The sequence below is a fragment of the Egretta garzetta genome, unplaced genomic scaffold (genome assembly GCF_000687185.1).
Source record: "Egretta garzetta isolate BGI_Z169 unplaced genomic scaffold, ASM68718v1 scaffold476, whole genome shotgun sequence".
Lineage (NCBI taxonomy): Eukaryota > Metazoa > Chordata > Aves > Pelecaniformes > Ardeidae > Egretta > Egretta garzetta.
The window spans coordinates 79,536-98,433 of NW_009259979.1; the positions used below are offsets into that span (position 1 = coordinate 79,536).

Consider the following 18,898-nt stretch of genomic DNA (forward strand, 5'->3'; position numbering starts at 1 on the left):
AAAATGTGATCATTTAAACTTCATGCTGCTGTTAATATCTGGGGAAAAAGCTATTTTCTTTTTTTTTTTTTTTTTTTCTTTCTTTTTTCCCCCTGGAATACCTGCCCAGCCTTTGGGTACTTTTGCTCTGAGTTCCTTAGCAAGGAAATCCCTCCTTTTCCCATGAGCTGTTGGGAACGTGTTACTCGCTAAGACAACTCAGAACAGAGTTCCTCACGTAGCAGCGTGTGGATGGCATAAGAAGCTGTTTGTTGGAGTGGATGGCAAGGAATGTGGCTAGCGCCAGGACTTGATTAATGATATCTTTATTGATGATATCTTGTGTCAAGATATGTCATAACATGCTCTGATTATTTCTGTGGGAGTGAAATGTCATTTTCTTCCTTCCCCACCCAAAAAGCCACCATAGTAACATAAAACTTGAAGCTGATTGAAAATAAAAGAAACAACTGAAAGGATAAAATATTTACCAGTGTTACAGAGGTCCTTAAGGGTATCATATTAGAGGTTGAGAAAATACATATATGTAATGAAAAGGACCAAATCCCCCCTTGAGCAAGGCATCAAGGTGGAAGTCTCATGAGGAGGATGAGCGCTTTTACCATTGAGGTAGGACCAGTTGCTCCCCTTTGAACATACTCCCATCTTCTCTAGAGGTCTTTTTATTACCGATTGCAGCAGATGGTTTGGTTTATGGATATCTTTTGGGTGGGATGGAGAAAGACTGATGAAACAATTGGGTGCTTTAGAGGTGAACATACAGTTTCTGCTCAAAAAAACCAGCCAAATTGTGTTGATTTGGTGGATAAACTGGTGGTGGAAATGGAAAACTGCAGTGGTGGGTCGTAAGTTGGTCCAACATGCAGCTTTTATGTGTGAAGATGATGCCATTCAATTTAAGGGGAGAATCCTTTCAGGAGCATCGTGATTGGCATTAGGATAGGAAAAAAAAACAAACCCCAATGCAGTAAAGTTACAGGAATCCCACAGGAAGTGTGATGATTTAGCTGGCTGCCAGCCTGGCAGGAGCGGGCATCCCATTCTCCCTTCATAGCCAGAGTAAAAGTAACCCGTGTCTGCCATGCACAGAACTGGTGTCATATATTCACATCTCCAAGTCCAAGCGTGGTGCTTGATACCATGCTAATCTTGAATCTCATAACGTAAATGTCATCATTTTTGTGGTCTGGAATGCTTGCATGTGTATATGTGTTGTGACTAATGCCACTGGGAGTCCTTGGCTGCTGGATAAGTTGCGTAAAGAAACATGGTTGGGGTTTTTTGAGGTAGTTCAAATACTGAAGGTGGTACAAAAGCTTCAAGTGGTGGTTTTAGTACCAAAAATGATGCGTGTTATGTTTAGCTTTGGGCAGGTTTTCAGAAAGGAAGTCATGCCACTATTAATAACATAGCAGGAAATGTGAGAGTCTCAAAGCAACATACTTCTTAAAGCCTGAATAGCCTCTCTGTCTCTCTCTGTCTCATCTCTAGAGCACCAGCTTACAGAGGCCTGTTATTCCCACAGAATTTGGTGCTAAAGTCCCAACAAACATTCGTCAAAGATATCTCAATCTCTTCATTGATGAGTGCCTGAAATTCTGCTCCTCCTCCCAGGAAGCATTTGACAAGGTCTGTACTGATGCTTGCTTCTTATGATTAAAGTCTGCAGCAGAGAATAACAGCCTCTGCCTTGGCTAAGACCTTCTAAAATTGCAGCAGACACAGAAAACTCTTCTATCCACATACAGTTCTGTAGAGGAGACTGGCATTAAATAATTCCAGACGGGACAACAGAAAGTGTAATTCCAGTGGGGGTTTCCAATAGGAAATCCCATCTGTCCCTTCATTCAGAAAGCATGCCCGATCTTTTTAATAACCCCAGAAGAGGGGCGCAGGGGAGCATGCGTTATGGTCAAGCTGGACAAAAAGCCTTTTGCTCTGGTACAGTGGCAAACACCTCCTGGAATCTTAAGTGTGCAACAGAGGTCAGTGTTTGAGGTAGATGTAATTGATAGAACTCGCTGCTTATGAACTGCGAGGCTTTTAAGGAGCCTTCTAGCAGTAGGGAAAAATACAGTAGGATTTCCAAAAGCAGAGTTGAGAAAGTAATGCATTTTATTGGAAAACTTTGGCCATTAACGTTAGTTGGGTAAATACGGGACATTGTGTGGTGTGTTTTGTAACCAAAGCAGATGCCACGGGGATTTCTTTTGTGGGACTTCACCTTCACAGCTCCCTGGGGGGAATGTTCCTGTTGCATCCAAGGAGCGACCGTTTGCCAGGCTTCCTTTTCTTGCCAGTTAAGATCTTGCATTGCCACTGAAGTCGGGGGAAAAAAGCTTTTCCCAGGCAGTTCCAGAACTGCTTTGTTAATCTGTCAGGGAAGGTTTCACACAAAAATGCTTCTTCCAGCACTTTGTTTAAAATACAATTATGTTTTTTCTCTTACTCGCCTGAGAAGGCCCCAGAACCAGTATATATTTGTGCCAGGTTCCACTTGACTACTCGATCCCTTGACAGGCAATTTTTTTTGCTATTGTACTTGGATTCTGTATTTTAAGAGCCAAATGTTTCTTTTCTCCAAAAGCAGTAGTGGAAAGAGAGTATGTAGTAATGAATTGCATTGTTTGCAGGCTCTGTCAGAAGAGAAGGTGGCTTATGAACGTAGCACCAGTCGCAACATCTACCTGAATGTGGCAGTGAACACCTTAAAGAAGCTCCGAAGCCTAGTGCCCAATTCCCCATCCAGTACGAACAGTACGTACCACGTTTGTGGTTTAATAATCGGAGCCCTGCTTGGATTAGAAGCCACGGAGAGAAACTTGTTGAAAAGACAGACCCATTTCTCAGAAGCATTATGCTGAAAGGCAAACAACTCCAGTTAGCTTTTTATAGTCTGGCAAGCTTTAATGGGCCTTCAAGAGGCAAGTCCTGCAATGCTTTGTTGGCTGTCTGAACCTAAATGGAGATAATGCCACATGGATTTTTTTTTTAGCACAAGTTCTTTAAAATGAAAAGCCCCGCTAATGGAGTAACTTTCACATGATGCCTTCAAAGTGATAGACTCGTCCATCACCGCAGAAATCTGTTACACACATTAAGCTTCAAGAGAGAAACGAAGAGGGTTAAGACATTTCATTATTGGCTCTCGAGAGGGTACATTAAACAATCAATTTGTGCTGTTCTTGTGAATTTTTTTTTCCTGGTCTCTTCCCTTTTCTCCCCTCTGTCTTCATTACCTTCATGGCCATTAGTCAGAGCAGCTGAACTTGGGAGGCTGGCCTTTAGGAGAGGGCTGCCAGTTAATGATTAGTAAAAAGCACCTATCTGCCATTATCTGATGTGCTGAGCATATTCTAGAGCTCTGAAGCTCCTTTCTAAAGGAAGTTGAAAGATTCAGCGTGGGAGTCTGGTCTGCAGGGACCTAACAACAAAGCTGCTCGCTGTGGGTGGGTGATGCCACCGTGCAGCACACGACTGGGTTGAGTTGCTTCTGTGCTTAGTCCTCTTGCTTTTGGTCAGGAGGAAGGCTTGCTGTGCAGAGTAAGCAGGTAGAGCTACCAGAATTTCCAGGGGAACTGTAAAATGTCCTTGGTTGCCCTTAAATAAAAGTTATTGTGGGCTGACAGTGCAAACAGAAAGCTCCCCATAGCGCGGGAATGAAAATGCACCTTACACGTGCCGATTTCTGGAGCAGAGCAAGAATTCAAGAGGACGAATGCAGTCCTTTTGCCAGTGTGTAGTGCCCCAGGCTCTAGAACTTAAGTCGCTCTTACTCAGCTGGGTACATGATCTCTGTCCTGTTTTGCTTTTTCCCTCTTCTCGCTGCAGAGACAAGTAACAAGAAAGTGGTGTCCCACGAAGCTGTGCTGGGAGGGAAGCTTGCTGCTAAGACAAGCTTTACTCTAAACCGGTCAGGGAGCTTGAGAGCAGAGGATTTAACAGGTAAGACCCTGCTCCTGCGAGGCTGTAACCTGTAAATTGTAGCTGGAGGTACAACGCTGTGACGAGGGAGAGCGGGATCTTGCTGATGCATGAAGTGCTGTGGTTTATCTGCAGGTGTTATGAGTTATTACCTAACTGCAGTACGGCGCTGCAGAGGCGCTGGGTGGACAATGCGCCGTTCTGATCGGCGCCTTCCCCTGCTTTGGGCCGCGACTTCACTGATGTAGTCCACGTGGCTTTGTAGCATCAGTAACTGTTCAGCACTGCCTCTTGTGTTTTGGGTATTACTGACTTTTGGGCTTTTATTTCTATCTGGGTTTTACTTCAACTTTTTTGCCCCGAAGCAGGACTTTACAATGTGCCTGTGAGATTAAAAGGCAAACTTACAAATATCTCCATCTGCTCTGCAGGGCTCGTTTTCATGTTTACGAATGTCATAGTAAGGTCGTATCGTAGCCAAAGGATTGTGCCACAAGCATTATTCATCTTGGCTCAAATCAGTTATGGGTATTTTGGTTGCCAAGAGATGTAGGCAAATTGTTGAGGAGATCAGAGAAGAGACAGGGAGGCCACGGAGCAGAAGGAATTGATATGGAGAAAGCTTAAAAGGGCCTGCATAGCTCAGCTAAGCAACATCAAAGGGTACACAGCAATATTGGAAGGGTTTAACGTAGCAGCGAAAGAAGAGATATTGAGCAGAGTGCAAGAAGTTATAATTATTCTGTGAAATTAAATGAGCAGCTTGAAATCAACCGCAGGAAGAAAGCAGGAAAGATAATGAATTTTTTTAGCTAGCTGTGGGTGGCCTTTGAGGGGTGTTCTTTGGGCTGTGTTACAAATTATCGGTTAAAGCATTTAAAACATAAAAATGGAATGAGTCTCTCATTGATAACAAAAAGGCCTGAAGATTGGCCCTTTGGAGGAATTCTTTCAGCTGGGTTTTCCAAACTTAATGCTGGCTGTTGAAGAGGTTACAAATCAGCTTGTGCACCAATGACCAGGTTTTTAAAAATACTGCCCTGGCACCTATTTCTCTGTCAATCCTGAACAAAGGCAGCGGAAGCAAGTTTAAAATAGTGGGAGTTCCTGCCAGGTGGCTTGATAAAGCAAAAAGCCAGAAAGAGAAACAGTCCCTACTTAAGTGTTCTGGCTTCAGCATTGTTTTTGTGCACAGGACCTGCCTTGTACCGGCGACTAAAGGAGTATCTCATGACTGAGGAGCAGCTAAAGGAGAATGGGTACCCAATGCCTCACCCAGAGAAGCCTGGCCGCGCTGTCCTCTTCACTGCAGAGGAGAAGAAAACGATTGACTGTAAGCTCTGCTGGCTCTGTCATTCTGCGAGGTTTGCCAGATACATTACACCTGGAGACGCCTGTCCTGCTTGCAAATGGTCTTTTTGCATAACGACGTTCTTGGTCTCAGCATGGAGCCATTTGCTCCTGCCGTGATGTGTCTCCTTGGTTGTGACCTCTGTCTCTGCAGGCCAGCCGGTCGTGGAGGAGAGGAGTGTGGCTGCAGGAGTCTGCTGCCTTTCTAGAGGATGAGTTTCTTCACCTGCATGTCATGAGAATGTTATTTTTGACACAGGGTTTATAGTTTGTGGGGCTGTGAGGCTGAGTGAGGTTTCTACTTGCTGCCAACAAATACTGAATTGGTGGGGTTCCCCCCTGTGGGGGCACACGTTTTGCCCTTGCTCACTCGGTGCAGGTTTTGACTCCCAACATCCTTGTGCTAACCTGGAGGCTGCCTGCTGCTGGTGCAAGGGAATTGCTTGGAGAGAGGCTCCTGTTTAGCGTCTGATGGCTCTTGCATCTTCCAGGGGAAGGTTTTTTTTGGTGTCTGTGCACGTGACCTGCTGATATGGTGTGATATGGACTGACAGTGGGCCAGGCTGGTTTTGTGGTGGGTCGTGCCTTGCTGGTTTGGATTGCACAGTTTTCTGCTTGATCTCTTGCCAGGGCTGGGCCAAGTAGTTCCCAAAAGCCCTTTTTGCAGCTGGACAAAATGATCCCTCAGGTTTCATCAGGACAGGTTGGGCTCCTCGGCTGTCTGAATTTTCTGAACTCCTGTAGCAAGATTCGTGCTTCTCAAATGCTGATTAGAGCCGGGATAAAACACATACTTGGGGTGAACTTTGAGGTGCCTTGCCACACTCCTCTGAGCATCTCTTTGGAGAGACCTTGCTAAAGTGTGTTAAGTGCTCATCCGTGTTAACACCTTGTGTCTACATTTGTCCTGTGGTTGCTGAAGCAACCTGTACCAAGCCTCTCTTGCATTAACACTGTCAAGTACCGTATCTGTTAGAGCCCTTTTCTCCAGTTAACCAGCCAGCTGCTTTATCTGATTCTGAGATCATGTTCCTGGTTCTGTTTCTGTAGTTTCCTGCAGCTGTTGCAGGATCTTTGAATTTGTTCTTACTTAACTAAAGCTATTGCTAGTCTGTTAATGCTGTGACTGTGGTCAGTGGACAAAAATGGTCTAGGCTGGTGTTAGGCAGAGCTGGGAATGTGCTGGCAGCTTAAATGCTTGTGCTAGAACTCAGGGAATTGCATGGACACCAGAAGCATGACAGTCAAGACCTTTACTGTGGCTTTTTGCATCTCCTTTCTCTGAATTGTGAGCAGTGCAAGCAGAGGTGACAGGAGGGAGAAGTCCGTAACTGCCCCCTTGGGGGGTGCTATGGTTTAACCCAGTGGGCAGCTGAACAACCCCCAGCCGTTCGCTCACTGCCCCCATCCCCAGTGGGATGGGGAAGAGAATTTAAAAAAAAAAAAAAATAAAAAAGAAAAGAAAAGTAAAATTTGTAGGTTGAGTTAAAGAGAGTTTAATATGACAGAAAGGAAGGGAAAATGATAATGATAAAAGAATACACAAACTAAGTGGTGCACGATGCAATTGCTCACCACCCGCCAACCAATGCCCAGCCCGTCCCCAAGCAGCAATCGCTGCCCCCTGGCCACCTCCCCCCCCAGTTTCTATACTGGGCATGATATTGTAAGGTATGGAATAGCCCTTGGGCCACTTGGGGTCAACTGTCCTGGCCGTGCCCCCTCCCAGCTCCTTGTGCCCCTGGCAGAGCAGGGGAAGCTGAAAAGTCCTTGACTGCTGTAAGCCCTGCTCAGCACCAACTGAAGCATCCGTGTGTTATCAACATTCTTCTCATACTAAATCCAAACCACAGCGCTGGGCCAGCTACAAGGAAGAAAATTAACTCTATCCCAGCCAAAACCAGGACAGCAAGCCAGGCTGTGCTGTAAGTGTTCCTAGTTTTAGGTGCTGGAGAATCCTTATGGAAAAGCTGTGCCCAGGAAGAACTCGAATATCATTTAGAAGTGACAAGGCACAGATCCCCTGGAAACCAGGCTTCATTAGCTCTGATGTCCAAAGAATGACTTATTTATCCTGTTTCTTAAAATAACCGTGTTAAGAGTACACCGTAATTTGCTGTGATTTATTCTGTTTCTTAAAATAACCGTGCTAGAGTACAACGTAATTTACTGTGGATGGAGAAACAATGCAGTAAATGTTGATGGGAACTGTGTTGGAGCTGATGTTGTGCACCAAAAACACTAGGGAGCCTTACGGTTGCCTTTCGAGAAGGGTTTTGGGGGCAAATGCTACAGGACTGCATTTTCCAAGGGACTGCTATGTCTTTATGGGAGTTTGAAACAACATTTGGAATTCTTTTTAACAGGAGGAGAAGTGTTTGGGGCTTGAGTGATTCTGATTTACTTGTGCTTTGGCCAACTTGAACAGGTGAAGGATTTCTGGTGACCTGACTCTTGCTTCTCTCTTCTCTTGAAGCCTCCTGCAGGATTTGTTGTCGCTGTGGCACTGAGTACATGGTCTCAGCCTCTGGAACCTGCATTCGCAAAGAGGAGTGTGTCCATCACTGGGGAAGGCTACGTAAGCAGAGAGGTATATCTTCAGAGAGGGCTTAGGCCATGCTAGCTGTGATCTTGCTCTGAACGCAGAGTCTGCCTCGGGTTTGAGTTGCTGTGGAACATTTTGTGGCTTTTGGGGCTTGTGACAGTTCCTAGTTTTGTCACTGGGTGGCCCTGCTGCTGCTGAAATAGCCTTGCAAAGAGCTGCTGGGAAGTAGTGGTATGGTCCCAAAATGTGACACTGGGGCTGGAGCAGAGGTTGTTCATCTTTCAGTTTAAAAAAAAAAAAAAAAAGCAAAAAAACCCCCCAAACCTTCCTGTGCCTTCTGAAAAAAATGAGTCTTTTTAGGGGGCACTAGACATCTGTCACTGCCCAGGAGAGTTTACTGGTCTTGGCTGAATTCATTTGCAGCAAGACACTAATTAATGTCTTCCAGCTAGTTTGAGCTCTGCTGTGGTTTTCCATCAGAGCATCCAGGTGGCCTCTGGAGTTTGGCTGGCTGAGTATGAGAGACTTAAACTCTTCAGATTCCTGCATGCAAATCCATACTTATTTTTCTCCCTTGTTTGACACATTATTGTAGCTGTGCTCATCCAGGATATCTTTGCCTGTGAGAGCTAAATTTCAGGTCTCTTGTTAACAGGACTCTTCTCTTTGACTCTTCTCTCTTGGTCTTTCAGTGCCAGGTGGATGGGAAACTCATTACAGCTGCTGCTCGGGAGCTGTGGGTTCGCCAGGCTGCCAGGTTGCTAAAGTAAGTTATTGAGCAGCACCTTTTTATTCTGAATGACATTCACCTCCACTTATAGTAGCGATGGCTGTGTAATCCTTGCTTAAGCCTTTAGAATGGTGGCTTCCCTTAAGCAGGGAAAACAAGTATTTCTTATCTTTTGTTATGCAAAGGTAGGAAAATGCAGAGTTTGGCAGGAAGGAGGAGACTCGGCTGTCCGGAGCGAGGTGGTTTCATTTGTTCTAAGCAAATGCCAGTGGATTAAGCTGCCCAGAAAAAGCTCAGATACAGACATAGAATCATAGAGTATTTTGGGTTGGAAGGGACCCCTAGAGGTCACCCAGCCCAACCCCCCTGCAGGAGCAGGGACACCTTGAACCACATCAGGTTGCTCACAGCCCCCTCCAACCTGGCCTGGAATGTTCCCAGGGATGGGGCCTCCACCCCCTCTCTGGGCAACCCCTGCCAGGCTTTCACCACCCATCTTTAGGGAAACATAAAGGAAGTGCGAAATAAGGAATTTCCTTTTAAAGCGCAATCTCAGGGCCTTGATAACAATGTGCCAAAACCTTTTTCCCATTTTTTCCTTTTGCAGATGCCTGTGCTAAGGTAACTTTCTGCTGTAGGCCAAATCTTTTCTTAGTTTTCTGTTTACTGCGTGCCCTTTGTCTAAGTATTACTTCTCTTGAGGAGGGAGGGGGGGAAGGGATCCCAGCACTAGAAAGCAGAATGAAAAACCTGCTCAGGAGTGGAGTTTTGGCCCTTTGATAGAGCTGAACACTGTTTGGGATACCTTTGCATAGGCATCGGGTTTTTTTTCCCCTTTGGCAACGGGAGAGTTGGCTTCCCAACCCTGGTCCTCTTGAACCATTGACTGAAGGGAGCAATCAGTCTTTTGCCTTGTCTTCAGGTCCCTGGGGATGCTCCTTGTCACTTGTTTCTGTGGCACCTTTATATTTGGCAGCTGCCACGCAGGGGAGAGGAGAGTGATGCAGAACCAAGTGAGAGGGAATCTAAAAGGCTCGTCTCCCTTGGAAGGAGCTCCCAGAGCATATCTGTTAGCAGGCATCTTTTTGTCCCACTGTTTGAAAGACCTCAAGTGATACAGGGCCACCAAGGCTGGCTGTAGGTTCTGGAGAGGTGTGTGCCCTTCTTATTCTGGCCAAATCTGGAGCTAGGAAGTGAATTCTGGGGCAAAATTCACGGCTTGTTTAAAATAGGAACACCTGTCTGTATGGGCACCTTAAAAGCCTGCCCTGCACAGTCTGAAGCGTGGATGGGATCAGGCAGGCGCTGCTACTTCTCCTTTCTTCTTCATGTGAAATCAGGATTGCTTTTTAATCAGTGTTCTAAAAAACATCCAACAGGGAAGTCAGGCAAAATTGATAGGGCTATAAAAACATGACTTCTCCGCATGTTTCTGCGCGGCTGTTGTAGACCATAAAACCTCAGGGCCTTGTTAGAAACATGCAATCTCTCTAACAGCACGCCACCCGTGCTGCAGGGCTCCGGCATCCTTCTGCATCTGCCTCCTGGTTGTTCTGCTGCTACAGATCACTGGGTTCTGGCTTTCTTGGTTTCTCATCCAAATGAGCAAGTTTCACAGCATCCTTTGGTAGATTGAAGGTTGGAGTCAACAGCCTGCTCAGGATGAGAGTACGCAGCGAGATACTGGGATGTTTGGGCTACTGGGGAGCACAGTATCTCGCAGCTTTGAAGGACAGCATTGAAAACAGCAGATATTTATAATAAGAAACTGTTCTAAGTAACTAGATCCGTAGCTGGTTAGAAAAGCCTGTCTGTGTCTTTTCCTTCCAAATACCTTTGGGATGTGCCTGTCTGGATTATGCTGCAGTTAGCCAGTGTGGCAGGAGATGGCAGGATGGAGCTGTGCTCCTACGTACCTGCTCCCCAGGAGCGACAGAGTCTGGACCCGCTGTTCTTTGTGGTCTGCTTCTTTCTCTGGTCTGAAAAACAGAAGCAACTTTTCTGCCCTCCTCTCAGCAAGGAGGAATTGGACAGTTGCAGGACATCAACTAGTGTAGAAAAACACCTCATTTATTTCTTTTGCTCTCCTTCACTGCCTGGTTATATTGAATTACAGAGGGAGGGAAAGGATCAAACTGCAAGGGGGAGGAGAAACGTTTACTATCTGTTGGCCTGGTAATCTGCTCTACCCATTTCTTTTAGCAAAACAGTCAGATTGATGGGCATAGATGCAACATGGACAAGTGTGGCCTCTTGCTCCTGGGAAGCAAGAACCATGTGGCCTTCAAGCAGTGCTGGCTTTGGATACAGGGAGAGATTGGACTCAGTCTTGGCCCAGCTGCCTCGTTAACTTCAAACGATGCAGTTCTCTGCTCTGGCTGCACCTGCAGTAATCGTGTGCAGGACAGTATGCAAATCCTTGCTTTGGTTATCCCTCTGCCTACAGGTTTCAGCTTCCAAGTGCCTCAGTTCCTCGTCTCTCCAGCCTTTCTATCCTGAGATGGACGAGTTTGATTCTCTGTAGGGTGAGGTCTGTGAGAAGCACGATGAAGGAGGCTGTACGCAGGCTGCTGTGATTGTCTGCAAATACATTGAGATTTAGGGATAGGCAAAACATAAACGTAACAAAAAACCCCACTGGGGAATAAGGGGGGGAGAGAGCATCTCCTCTGGGTGTGGTGCAGTAGTTTAATTTGACCTAAACCCATGTTAGTGGGCAAAAGGGCAGTCGCAACCTCTGCCGTGCTCTCGATTACGTGTTCCTGCTTCCCCAGCGGTGCAGGTAACTGGATCAGCGCAGCCGTCTAGTTTAAAACTCCCCCTGCAAAGAAGGCTTTCAGGCTGACCAAGTCGGTTGGGATCTGTGGTGGTGGAGGAGAGAGGGAGTGCCTGGTGCAACGGTGGTTTTGTCTTGCATTGGCTTGAGATGCTTGTGAAATCGCTCCCTGGGTTTTCCTGCTACCTTGGGGAGCTCTTCTGTGCTGGATCTTGTTGACCCTAGAGCTTTAGCTGGGGATAATGAATACTCGTATTTATTGTCTCAAGTGCTGGTAAGCAGCAGCTCCTGTTTGTCTGCGAACTGTCTGATTTTGGAATACAGTGGCTTTTATTTGTGTGCACACATTGACGTTTTCTGGTACTTCATTACACCAGTTCTGTGCCATCTATGGGCTGTGATACGCCTGATGCTAACGCTCAGCCAGGGATTAGAATCCTGCACCTGGGCATGTCTCAGCTGCAAGCTAAACCAGGAACCAGCAGCTGGAGTTAGATCAGTGTAAGACCTCGGTGTGAGCCCTTCTGAGCAATTCTACTCCAAATTGAAAGGTGAAAGCTACTTGTCCCTAGATGTGCGATGTCATGCTCCTGTATGAGCTGTTGATACGATACCGCTAGCCCTGACCTGGCTTTGGAATCAGGGTTGCACATGGCTGTGTTTGCTATTGTGGTGAACTTCTCAGACCGACTGGTAGGCAAAACTTATTCCTTATTAACCTTTAGAAATGATAAAAAAAAATATTTTTGTTTAAGTGGGAGGTTCTGTTGAAGTGGACTTTTTGGATTCTTGTTCCTACCATCAACAATTGTCCCCCTTTATTTTTTTTTATTTTTTTTTCTTTAAGCAACATGTCCATGATGGGCGAAAGGAAAGCCTTGATGGCTTTGTGAAAACTTTTGAGAAGTTGCCTACGACTGATGGCTACCCTGGAATCTACGCGTTGGACTGTGAAATGGTGGGTCCCTAATGACAGGGGCGACGCGCAAGCAAAACAAAGCTTTTTGGAAAAGGCCAAGGGGGTGATACAAGTGGCTGAAGGAAAGCTCTGTTCCCTTACCCTCTTCTTTCCTTTCTGCTGTGGACTCTAAATCATATTGGTCCTGTACATTGAAATTAGCTTTTATTCATCAGTTTTAGCAATGTGTGTTTCGCCTGGGGACCGCATGCACCCTTGAAAAGCTGTAGCTAGCTGGCTTGGCCTTGCTACACAAGATGTGCTGTGTTCCTGCGTTTTGGGAGCTGCAGCACTTGGTGAATGGCTCCACTGATACCACACGGTGGTTGGCAGGCGCTTGTCTTCATGTCTGCTCTGTCGCTTACAGTGCTACACTAAGCAAGGACTGGAGCTGACAAGAGTAACTGTGATCAACTCTGACCTGAAAGTGGTATACGACACCTTCGTCAAACCGGACACTAAGGTGGTGGACTATAACACCAGGTAAGGACGATCTTCCTTGGGTCAGAGGTCTGTGCTGGGAATCAGGAACTTGGGAGGGAATGGCTGGGAGCTCTTGTTGCAACTCCACTGACCACCACTTCTGAATGGCTGAGACGCTTTGGGCCTTGAGGTGTTCCTTTGGTGAAGGAAGCCCTCCTTCCTGCTCTTGCTCTGCAGATTCTCAGGTGTGACAGAAGAGGACCTAGAGAACACTAGTATCACCCTGCGGGATGTCCAAGCCGTCCTACTGAACATGTTCAGTGCAGATACCATATTGATAGGGCACAGCTTGGAAAGCGACTTATTTGCACTAAAGGTAACTTGCATGTCTTGCGTGTACATCTCCCTCTGGTTCTTTCCTACCCTGGTGTGTGTTACGTGTCTCCTTTAAATTTAGGAACTGTTTATTTCCAAGAACCAGGAGGACACAGTAGATCTGTCTTGTCTCTGAGCCGGTGGGAAGCTATCTGTGGTGGATGAGCAAGGGAGCGGGTCATGTGTGTCACTCGTGGTGTCACTCCAGCCTTTAGTGACTGGTGCTGCCCGGGGTGACAGACCTCTCTAGAGGTGACCAGGGAGGGTGAATAGAGCAGGGCTGATTGGAAGGACTGATCTCGAGTCATTTGCCTTTCACCCCTGCCATATAGTCAAGAATCCTCCGTTGGTGTCAGCATCCTTTGACTGAATCATAGAATTGTGGTTGGCAAAGCCCTTTTGGCTCCCCCAGCCCAACCGCTCCCCTACCCCTGCCATCCCACCCCCAAACCCTGGAGAGACCATCACCCACCTTACTACTACCTCCTTTCAGGACTGGCTTGAAGATGTGCTCAGCCAGGGTCGGGGCATGGACAGGGGAGGCTCTGGAGTCCCCTGTGCCCTCTGGATGTCCACAGTAACTATTTTAGAAACAGGACAAGCCTCTTCATTGTCTCTGCCGCTGGAGATCATTCTCATGGTTTTTCTTCTAATGTTAAAATGTCTGTTTTCTCTGAGCGAGGTTCTCTGCCTGGTTTGCTGTGATTTGTGGTGTTACTTTGATCAAGCTGTTTTGACCTTTTATCTGCCTTGTTTCCTGCCTGGCCCTTGTCGGTCCAGCCTGCACATCTCTCAGCCACATCTGCTGTCCTGCAAGGGTGAGCTGCCCTCTCCCCTTGCACACTGAACATAGATCCCCAGGGGCTTGTCCAGGGTCACCAAGAAAGCGCGTGGCAGGCAGGAGCTGAGCCTTTAGTCTATGCTCGTGAGCCACAACTTCCTCCAGCAGTAGTTCATCATGCAGCTTCTTTGACGAAGCTGTGGCTGCCAACTCCTGGCGATGGTTTGGAAGCGGGGTGTTTTAATGCCTGCAAAGCGCTTTACCTCTCCGTGGCACCCTTTATCCCAGCCTCTCAGAGAGTTCATCATCATCATAAAAAAATTATTTACAGTTTTGTCAGGCGCAAGATGACTGCGTTGGCCTCTTAGAGGCATGATTTTCTCTTAGCACCGCAGACGCTGCCAAGAGAATGAACCCGAGAGCAATATAGCAGAGCGTGACAGGCAGTGGCATGTCAAGTCGTAATGTCTGAAGGCTGTGGCAGTAAAGTCGACATCTCGCTAATGGCCATGGCAAGCTCCAAATGGTGATAGCATTTCAATTTTTATTTAAAGCTGTATTATCCCGTTTCCTCAGTCTTCCTGATCTACATAAGTAATTATCATTGTGCCTGGGTGGGTGCCAGACTTGACTGCAGTCTAGGAGAGATGATCCATAATGTCGGCAGTTTTAGACTCCAAAGAGCCTAGCAGGTTGTTTCTCTTAAACTGCAGCTGTTCTCAAGCATTTACAGAGCTGGGCTATGAAACTATTAATGACGAAGTTACAGATTGTCACGCAACGTTAGCTGGTGCCTCAGGAGAGCCGAGGAGACTGGGTCCTGTCCAAGTCATCCTGTGCCGAGACTTGCAGAGCCATCTTTTGGTCGGGCATACAAGTTTACCTCCTACACCTTGCCTTGTAATCCTGTACTCAAGATATACTCAAGCCTTTGTCCACGTTCCTTTAGCTCTCTCTGAACACGTATTCTTGGCAGACGAGGATTAATCTTGTCTTAGCCTGAGAGTAAGAAATCAGTGTTTAAAAAAAGGCAGCGTACCCTATGTTTAGGGACTCTGTGAGATGGGGCCTTTTGGTCCTCCACCCCTGGGGCAGGGTTGGCAGCATGTTGACCTGCTCAGCATCCTCAGTTCCTCCAGCATGATGACACCTAGAGGACAGCAAACCTTTTGCTCCTCCTGTGTGCCCAGGCACTTTGACCCAGGCATGGGACCAGCCAGGGCCTCCCTCCCATCCGCTGTGTCGTGCCTTAGGCCCAAGCTCATCCTTGCTAAGCCAGTGCTGGTTAAAAACTTCCTGTTGACTCATTGCTGACGGACTGGAGGTTTTCAGGTTGGTTTGCACCTTGAAGGTTAAGCCTTTTCTGTAGAAGCAGTGTGACGTACACTGGGTTAGGTACAGTTTTGATTTGCACATCCTTCCCACTTCTGTCCACATCTTGAGAAGCGGTTGAAAGGCTGTTACAAGCTTTGTGGGGTCAACTGGTTCCTCGGCTTAGTTTTTCATTGTGCAAGATGCTCTCGGAGATACGCCAACTTCTCCGAGCCAGGGTATTAAGGATTGACCTGTCCTGTCATTTGAGTTATACGAACTGAATCAGCCCTGAATTTCTGCCGCTTTGAATGTGCGGTTAGGCAGGGCTTTGAGGGCAGGTATGTTGGCTTGGCGGAGCATTGGGAAGCCTGCGTGCACGCACCCTTCAAGGGCGCGTCATCTTTGATTCAGCCAGAGCCTCCTGCAAGACTGGTTGGGTTGGAGCTTGGCGACAGCGTTACATAGAGCCTGAGAGGCTGACCGGAAGATTGCTTTAGCATGGTTAATCCCAAGGAGTGTCTGTCCCTGTGGGAGAGGGAAAATAAGCATGTTTCTTTCCTGCTCCCTCCCTCCAGCTTATCCATGGCACAGTGGTGGATACCGCGATCGTCTTTCCCCACCGGCTGGGTTTGCCTTACAAACGGGCTCTCCGGACGCTGATGGCAGACTACCTCAAGCGCATCATCCAGGACAATGGTGAGACCAAGGAGGAGCTGAGAATGAGGGTCCCGTGTCCCTTCCCACCTGGGTGTGGGCTCCTCGGACCTGTCTTCCTTTGCTCTCCCCAAGCTCCATCCTCTCGCTCCCAATTTTTTTTTTCCCTGCATGGTGTCTGGCATGTGAATGGGCCAGCATTTCAAGTCTCTGCCACAGATGGTTTCAGTTTGAACCCTGTTCTGAGGGCCAGCAGCGCTTGCTTCTTCCCCTTCTGTGCTAAGTGAGGGCCGGAGAAGCGGTGTGAGAAGGCCAGAGGTAGCTCTGTCAAGGCCATGTCATGCCCTCCCTTCTCTTTGGCAAACTGAGATTGACCTTTCTGTTTGAAGCATGGCACATTCCTTTCCGTCTTCCTTGAGTGCATTGTAAACATGCTGCTGGGGAAATCGAGGCCTCTCTGACGAGCTACTCCATAGCCTGAGGGCCAAGCAGGACTTCAGCCCTTAATTTAAGCAAGGGAACAGTGTCAGGTGGAAGTCCCGGAAAAAATGTGGTTAGTGGGAATTCTTCTACTTTAAATCCATGGCTGTGGTTCATGGTGGTGACGGGTGAACCTGTGGCTGGGGGGGCAGAGGGCCGTGAGCAGCGGGGCCAGCAGCGTCAGGCAGGACCTGGTCTTGGGAAGCTTTGCTCTGCGCTTTGAGCTGCGAGCAGGCAGCCCCTGCGCAGCAGGGTGGTAACTGCTATCCTTGTCTTTCTGTCCCCAGTGGAAGGGCACGACTCCAGTGAGGATGCCAGAGCTTGCATGGAGCTGATGGTCTGGAAGATCAAAGAAGATGCTAAAGTGAAACGATGACTTGCGCTTTCTCTCTCTCCTGTTCCTCCTCCACCTTTTTGAAGCGGTGCAATAAATGCTCAGAGTAACACTGTCCACCTGTACGCAGCAGCATGCTACCCCAGGCTCCCCGTGCACTCGCAGGTATCTATGGGACTTAAGGACTGCTGCTGGTGCAGCTGAACGGCACCAGCTCACTGCTTGCAGGTCCCTGTGTCCAGATAGTGGCTCTCGGATCCTCTTTACTCCACCTGAGGGATACTCTGTGGTACAACAACTGCCTTGTAGGCATGGCAAGGTGGTTTTGAGTAGCACAACCAGAGAGAACTTCTTGGTTCCTAGGAGAAGCTTTTAGAGGTAGGTTGGATATGTGCAGAAGGATCTTTCTGGTTCAGTTAAAGGTAGATTTTTTTTTTTTTTTTTTTTTTCCAAATGTAACTTAAATTGCCTTTGTACTCCAAAGCTGGTAGATTCCCACGGTGTTTGGAGATGGGGGGGAAATGGAAGAAAGCTGGGCAGGAAACTGTAAAGAGTGGCTTGCGTAGCTGGTGTGTGAATGGCGAGCAAGGGGTGGTGAGAGCCGAGGATCGAGCTGTCTGGGAGGAGATCCTAGCGCAGTCCCACTGCGGAGGAGAAAGCTGGAGCTGCAGGAGAGGGAGGCTGCCTCTGAGAGCATGTGGTGGGAGCAGCGGGCCGGAGAGGAAGGAGATGGGGTCAGGGGAATTACCGCCTGCTGTGACCCGGGAGACCCCCTCAGGGAGGGCTGGCATCCTGGTTCTGCGATCGCTGCAAAAGGGGGAAACCACAAGCGTCAGACCTTGCCCAGACCTCAGGGAGCCGTCTGCGTCCTAGCGAGGCAAGGGACAGCGGGGCTGGGACAAACTGGGCTCCCAGAGCCACCAGCGACTTGCAGCCTTCCAGGGGAGGAGCTGTGTTGGGGGGAGCACCGTGGTTAAGAGCAGGCATCGTGTCTTTGCGGGTTAGGACAAGCTGTCCTTCCCCTGACCCTGAGCTTCCAGTGAGCCTGTGTGTAGGGATCAAGGTTTTTGGGGGGACCTAGGTGCAGCCACACTTGCACCTAAGGGTGGCCCCTAGCAGTCTGCAGAACTCCCCACCAGTCTGTCCCTGGTAGCAGGGACTTGGTGCAGGCAAGAGCAAAAGCAATAGGTTAAAAATTACTCTTTTAAACTAGTTTACATGTTGGGTGTTTTAAGAAGAGAAAAAAGACCCAGTTATTGTCTGTCAGGACCCCTGGACAAAAGCAAAAGTGGGGAGCGTGTCTCTTGTCACCCTTGTGGTGACTGGGGCAGGAGCACAGGCAGACTGGATGCCTGTAGTGGTCGGTCTCTGCCCAGGCTCCGTTGCTGTCGTGGGAGCGATGGAGCTGATTGGAATGGTCCCTGATGGATGAGGTCTTTTAGCCGAGGTCCGGGCAGCAGCTTGGCCCCGTTATTAGAGCAGCGCTCGCCTCGCGTGCTTCCCAGTGGGTGCTGGTGTGGTGCTGGCCTCCGCGTCCCTGCCACGGGCTGGCTGCGTTGCTCCAGTGGGGCTGCTGGGTTTTGGCTCCTGTTGGAGCTGGGTCCAGCTCGCTCCTGTGTACCCCCGCTGGCAGCGCTGGGCTCAGAGCATGGGGATGTGCTGCGTGTCCCCCAGCATGTCCTGCTGTCCTGTCCCAGCTCCGTGCCCAGCGTGGCGGTGGGGAGGAGCGTGGGGCTGGGCTGTGCGGCATGGGCAGGGGTGTCCTGCTCCGGGCCCTCCGCGTGGGTGCTGGTCCATGTGCGAGCCCGGGGAGGTTCTCCCCGTCCCACTGCTGTCCTTGGAGGCGAGGCTTCCAGTGCTTGACCTCTGCCAGGCTCTCCTGACACCACCAGAAGCAGGGACTGTCAAGGCTCCTGTTATCGCTGAGCCCTTTCCTCCGGCAGGCAGTGGCACGGGCTCCCAGCCTGTTGGTCACCCCAGATTTTGGGCCGTGCAGCTCCCTGCCGCTCCCCCAGCGCTCCGTAGGACGCGTGGCATCCAGCCCTCCTCGCAGCCCGCCTTCGCCGAGCGTTGCAGCCGCCTCCTTCCCTGCCGTGGGGCTTCCACGTGAAGCAGCCTGGGGACACCTCGGCTGGTCCCCCCCTCCCATCGCCTGCAGGGAACGGTGCTGTTCCTGCCCAGGCCCTGGGAGAGACGGAGCGAAAGTTCAGTGCTTCCTAACCAGGGAGGGAAGGTTTGTTCCCGCTTCTGCCTC

General features: G+C 48.8%; 1 protein-coding gene across 6 annotated transcripts in view; it reads left to right on the forward strand.

Annotated features, from left to right (window-relative positions):
- REXO1 (RNA exonuclease 1 homolog) overlaps nt 1-18,892 on the forward strand; it is a 40,956-nt gene extending 22,064 nt beyond the window's left edge. For 4 of the 6 annotated variants that reach the window (XM_035895957.1, XM_035895958.1, XM_009640446.2 and 1 more), the window contains exons 6-16: nt 1,492-1,629; nt 2,634-2,757; nt 3,832-3,945; nt 5,120-5,257; nt 7,751-7,864; nt 8,512-8,585; nt 12,173-12,283; nt 12,651-12,766; nt 12,944-13,082; nt 15,752-15,872; nt 16,598-18,892. In XM_035895957.1, coding sequence (XP_035751850.1) covers nt 1,492-1,629; nt 2,634-2,757; nt 3,832-3,945; nt 5,120-5,257; nt 7,751-7,864; nt 8,512-8,585; nt 12,173-12,283; nt 12,651-12,766; nt 12,944-13,082; nt 15,752-15,872; nt 16,598-16,686 — 1,278 coding nt within the window. In that variant the 3' untranslated portion in view covers nt 16,687-18,892. Of the gene's footprint in view, nt 1-1,491; nt 1,630-2,633; nt 2,758-3,831; nt 3,946-5,119; nt 5,289-7,750; nt 7,865-8,511; nt 8,586-12,172; nt 12,284-12,650; nt 12,767-12,943; nt 13,083-15,751; nt 15,873-16,597 lie in introns of those variants that run through there. The other 2 variants (XM_035895960.1, XM_035895961.1) reach the window with 2 other exon arrangements.
- The last annotated feature ends 6 nt before the right edge of the window (nt 18,893-18,898 follow it).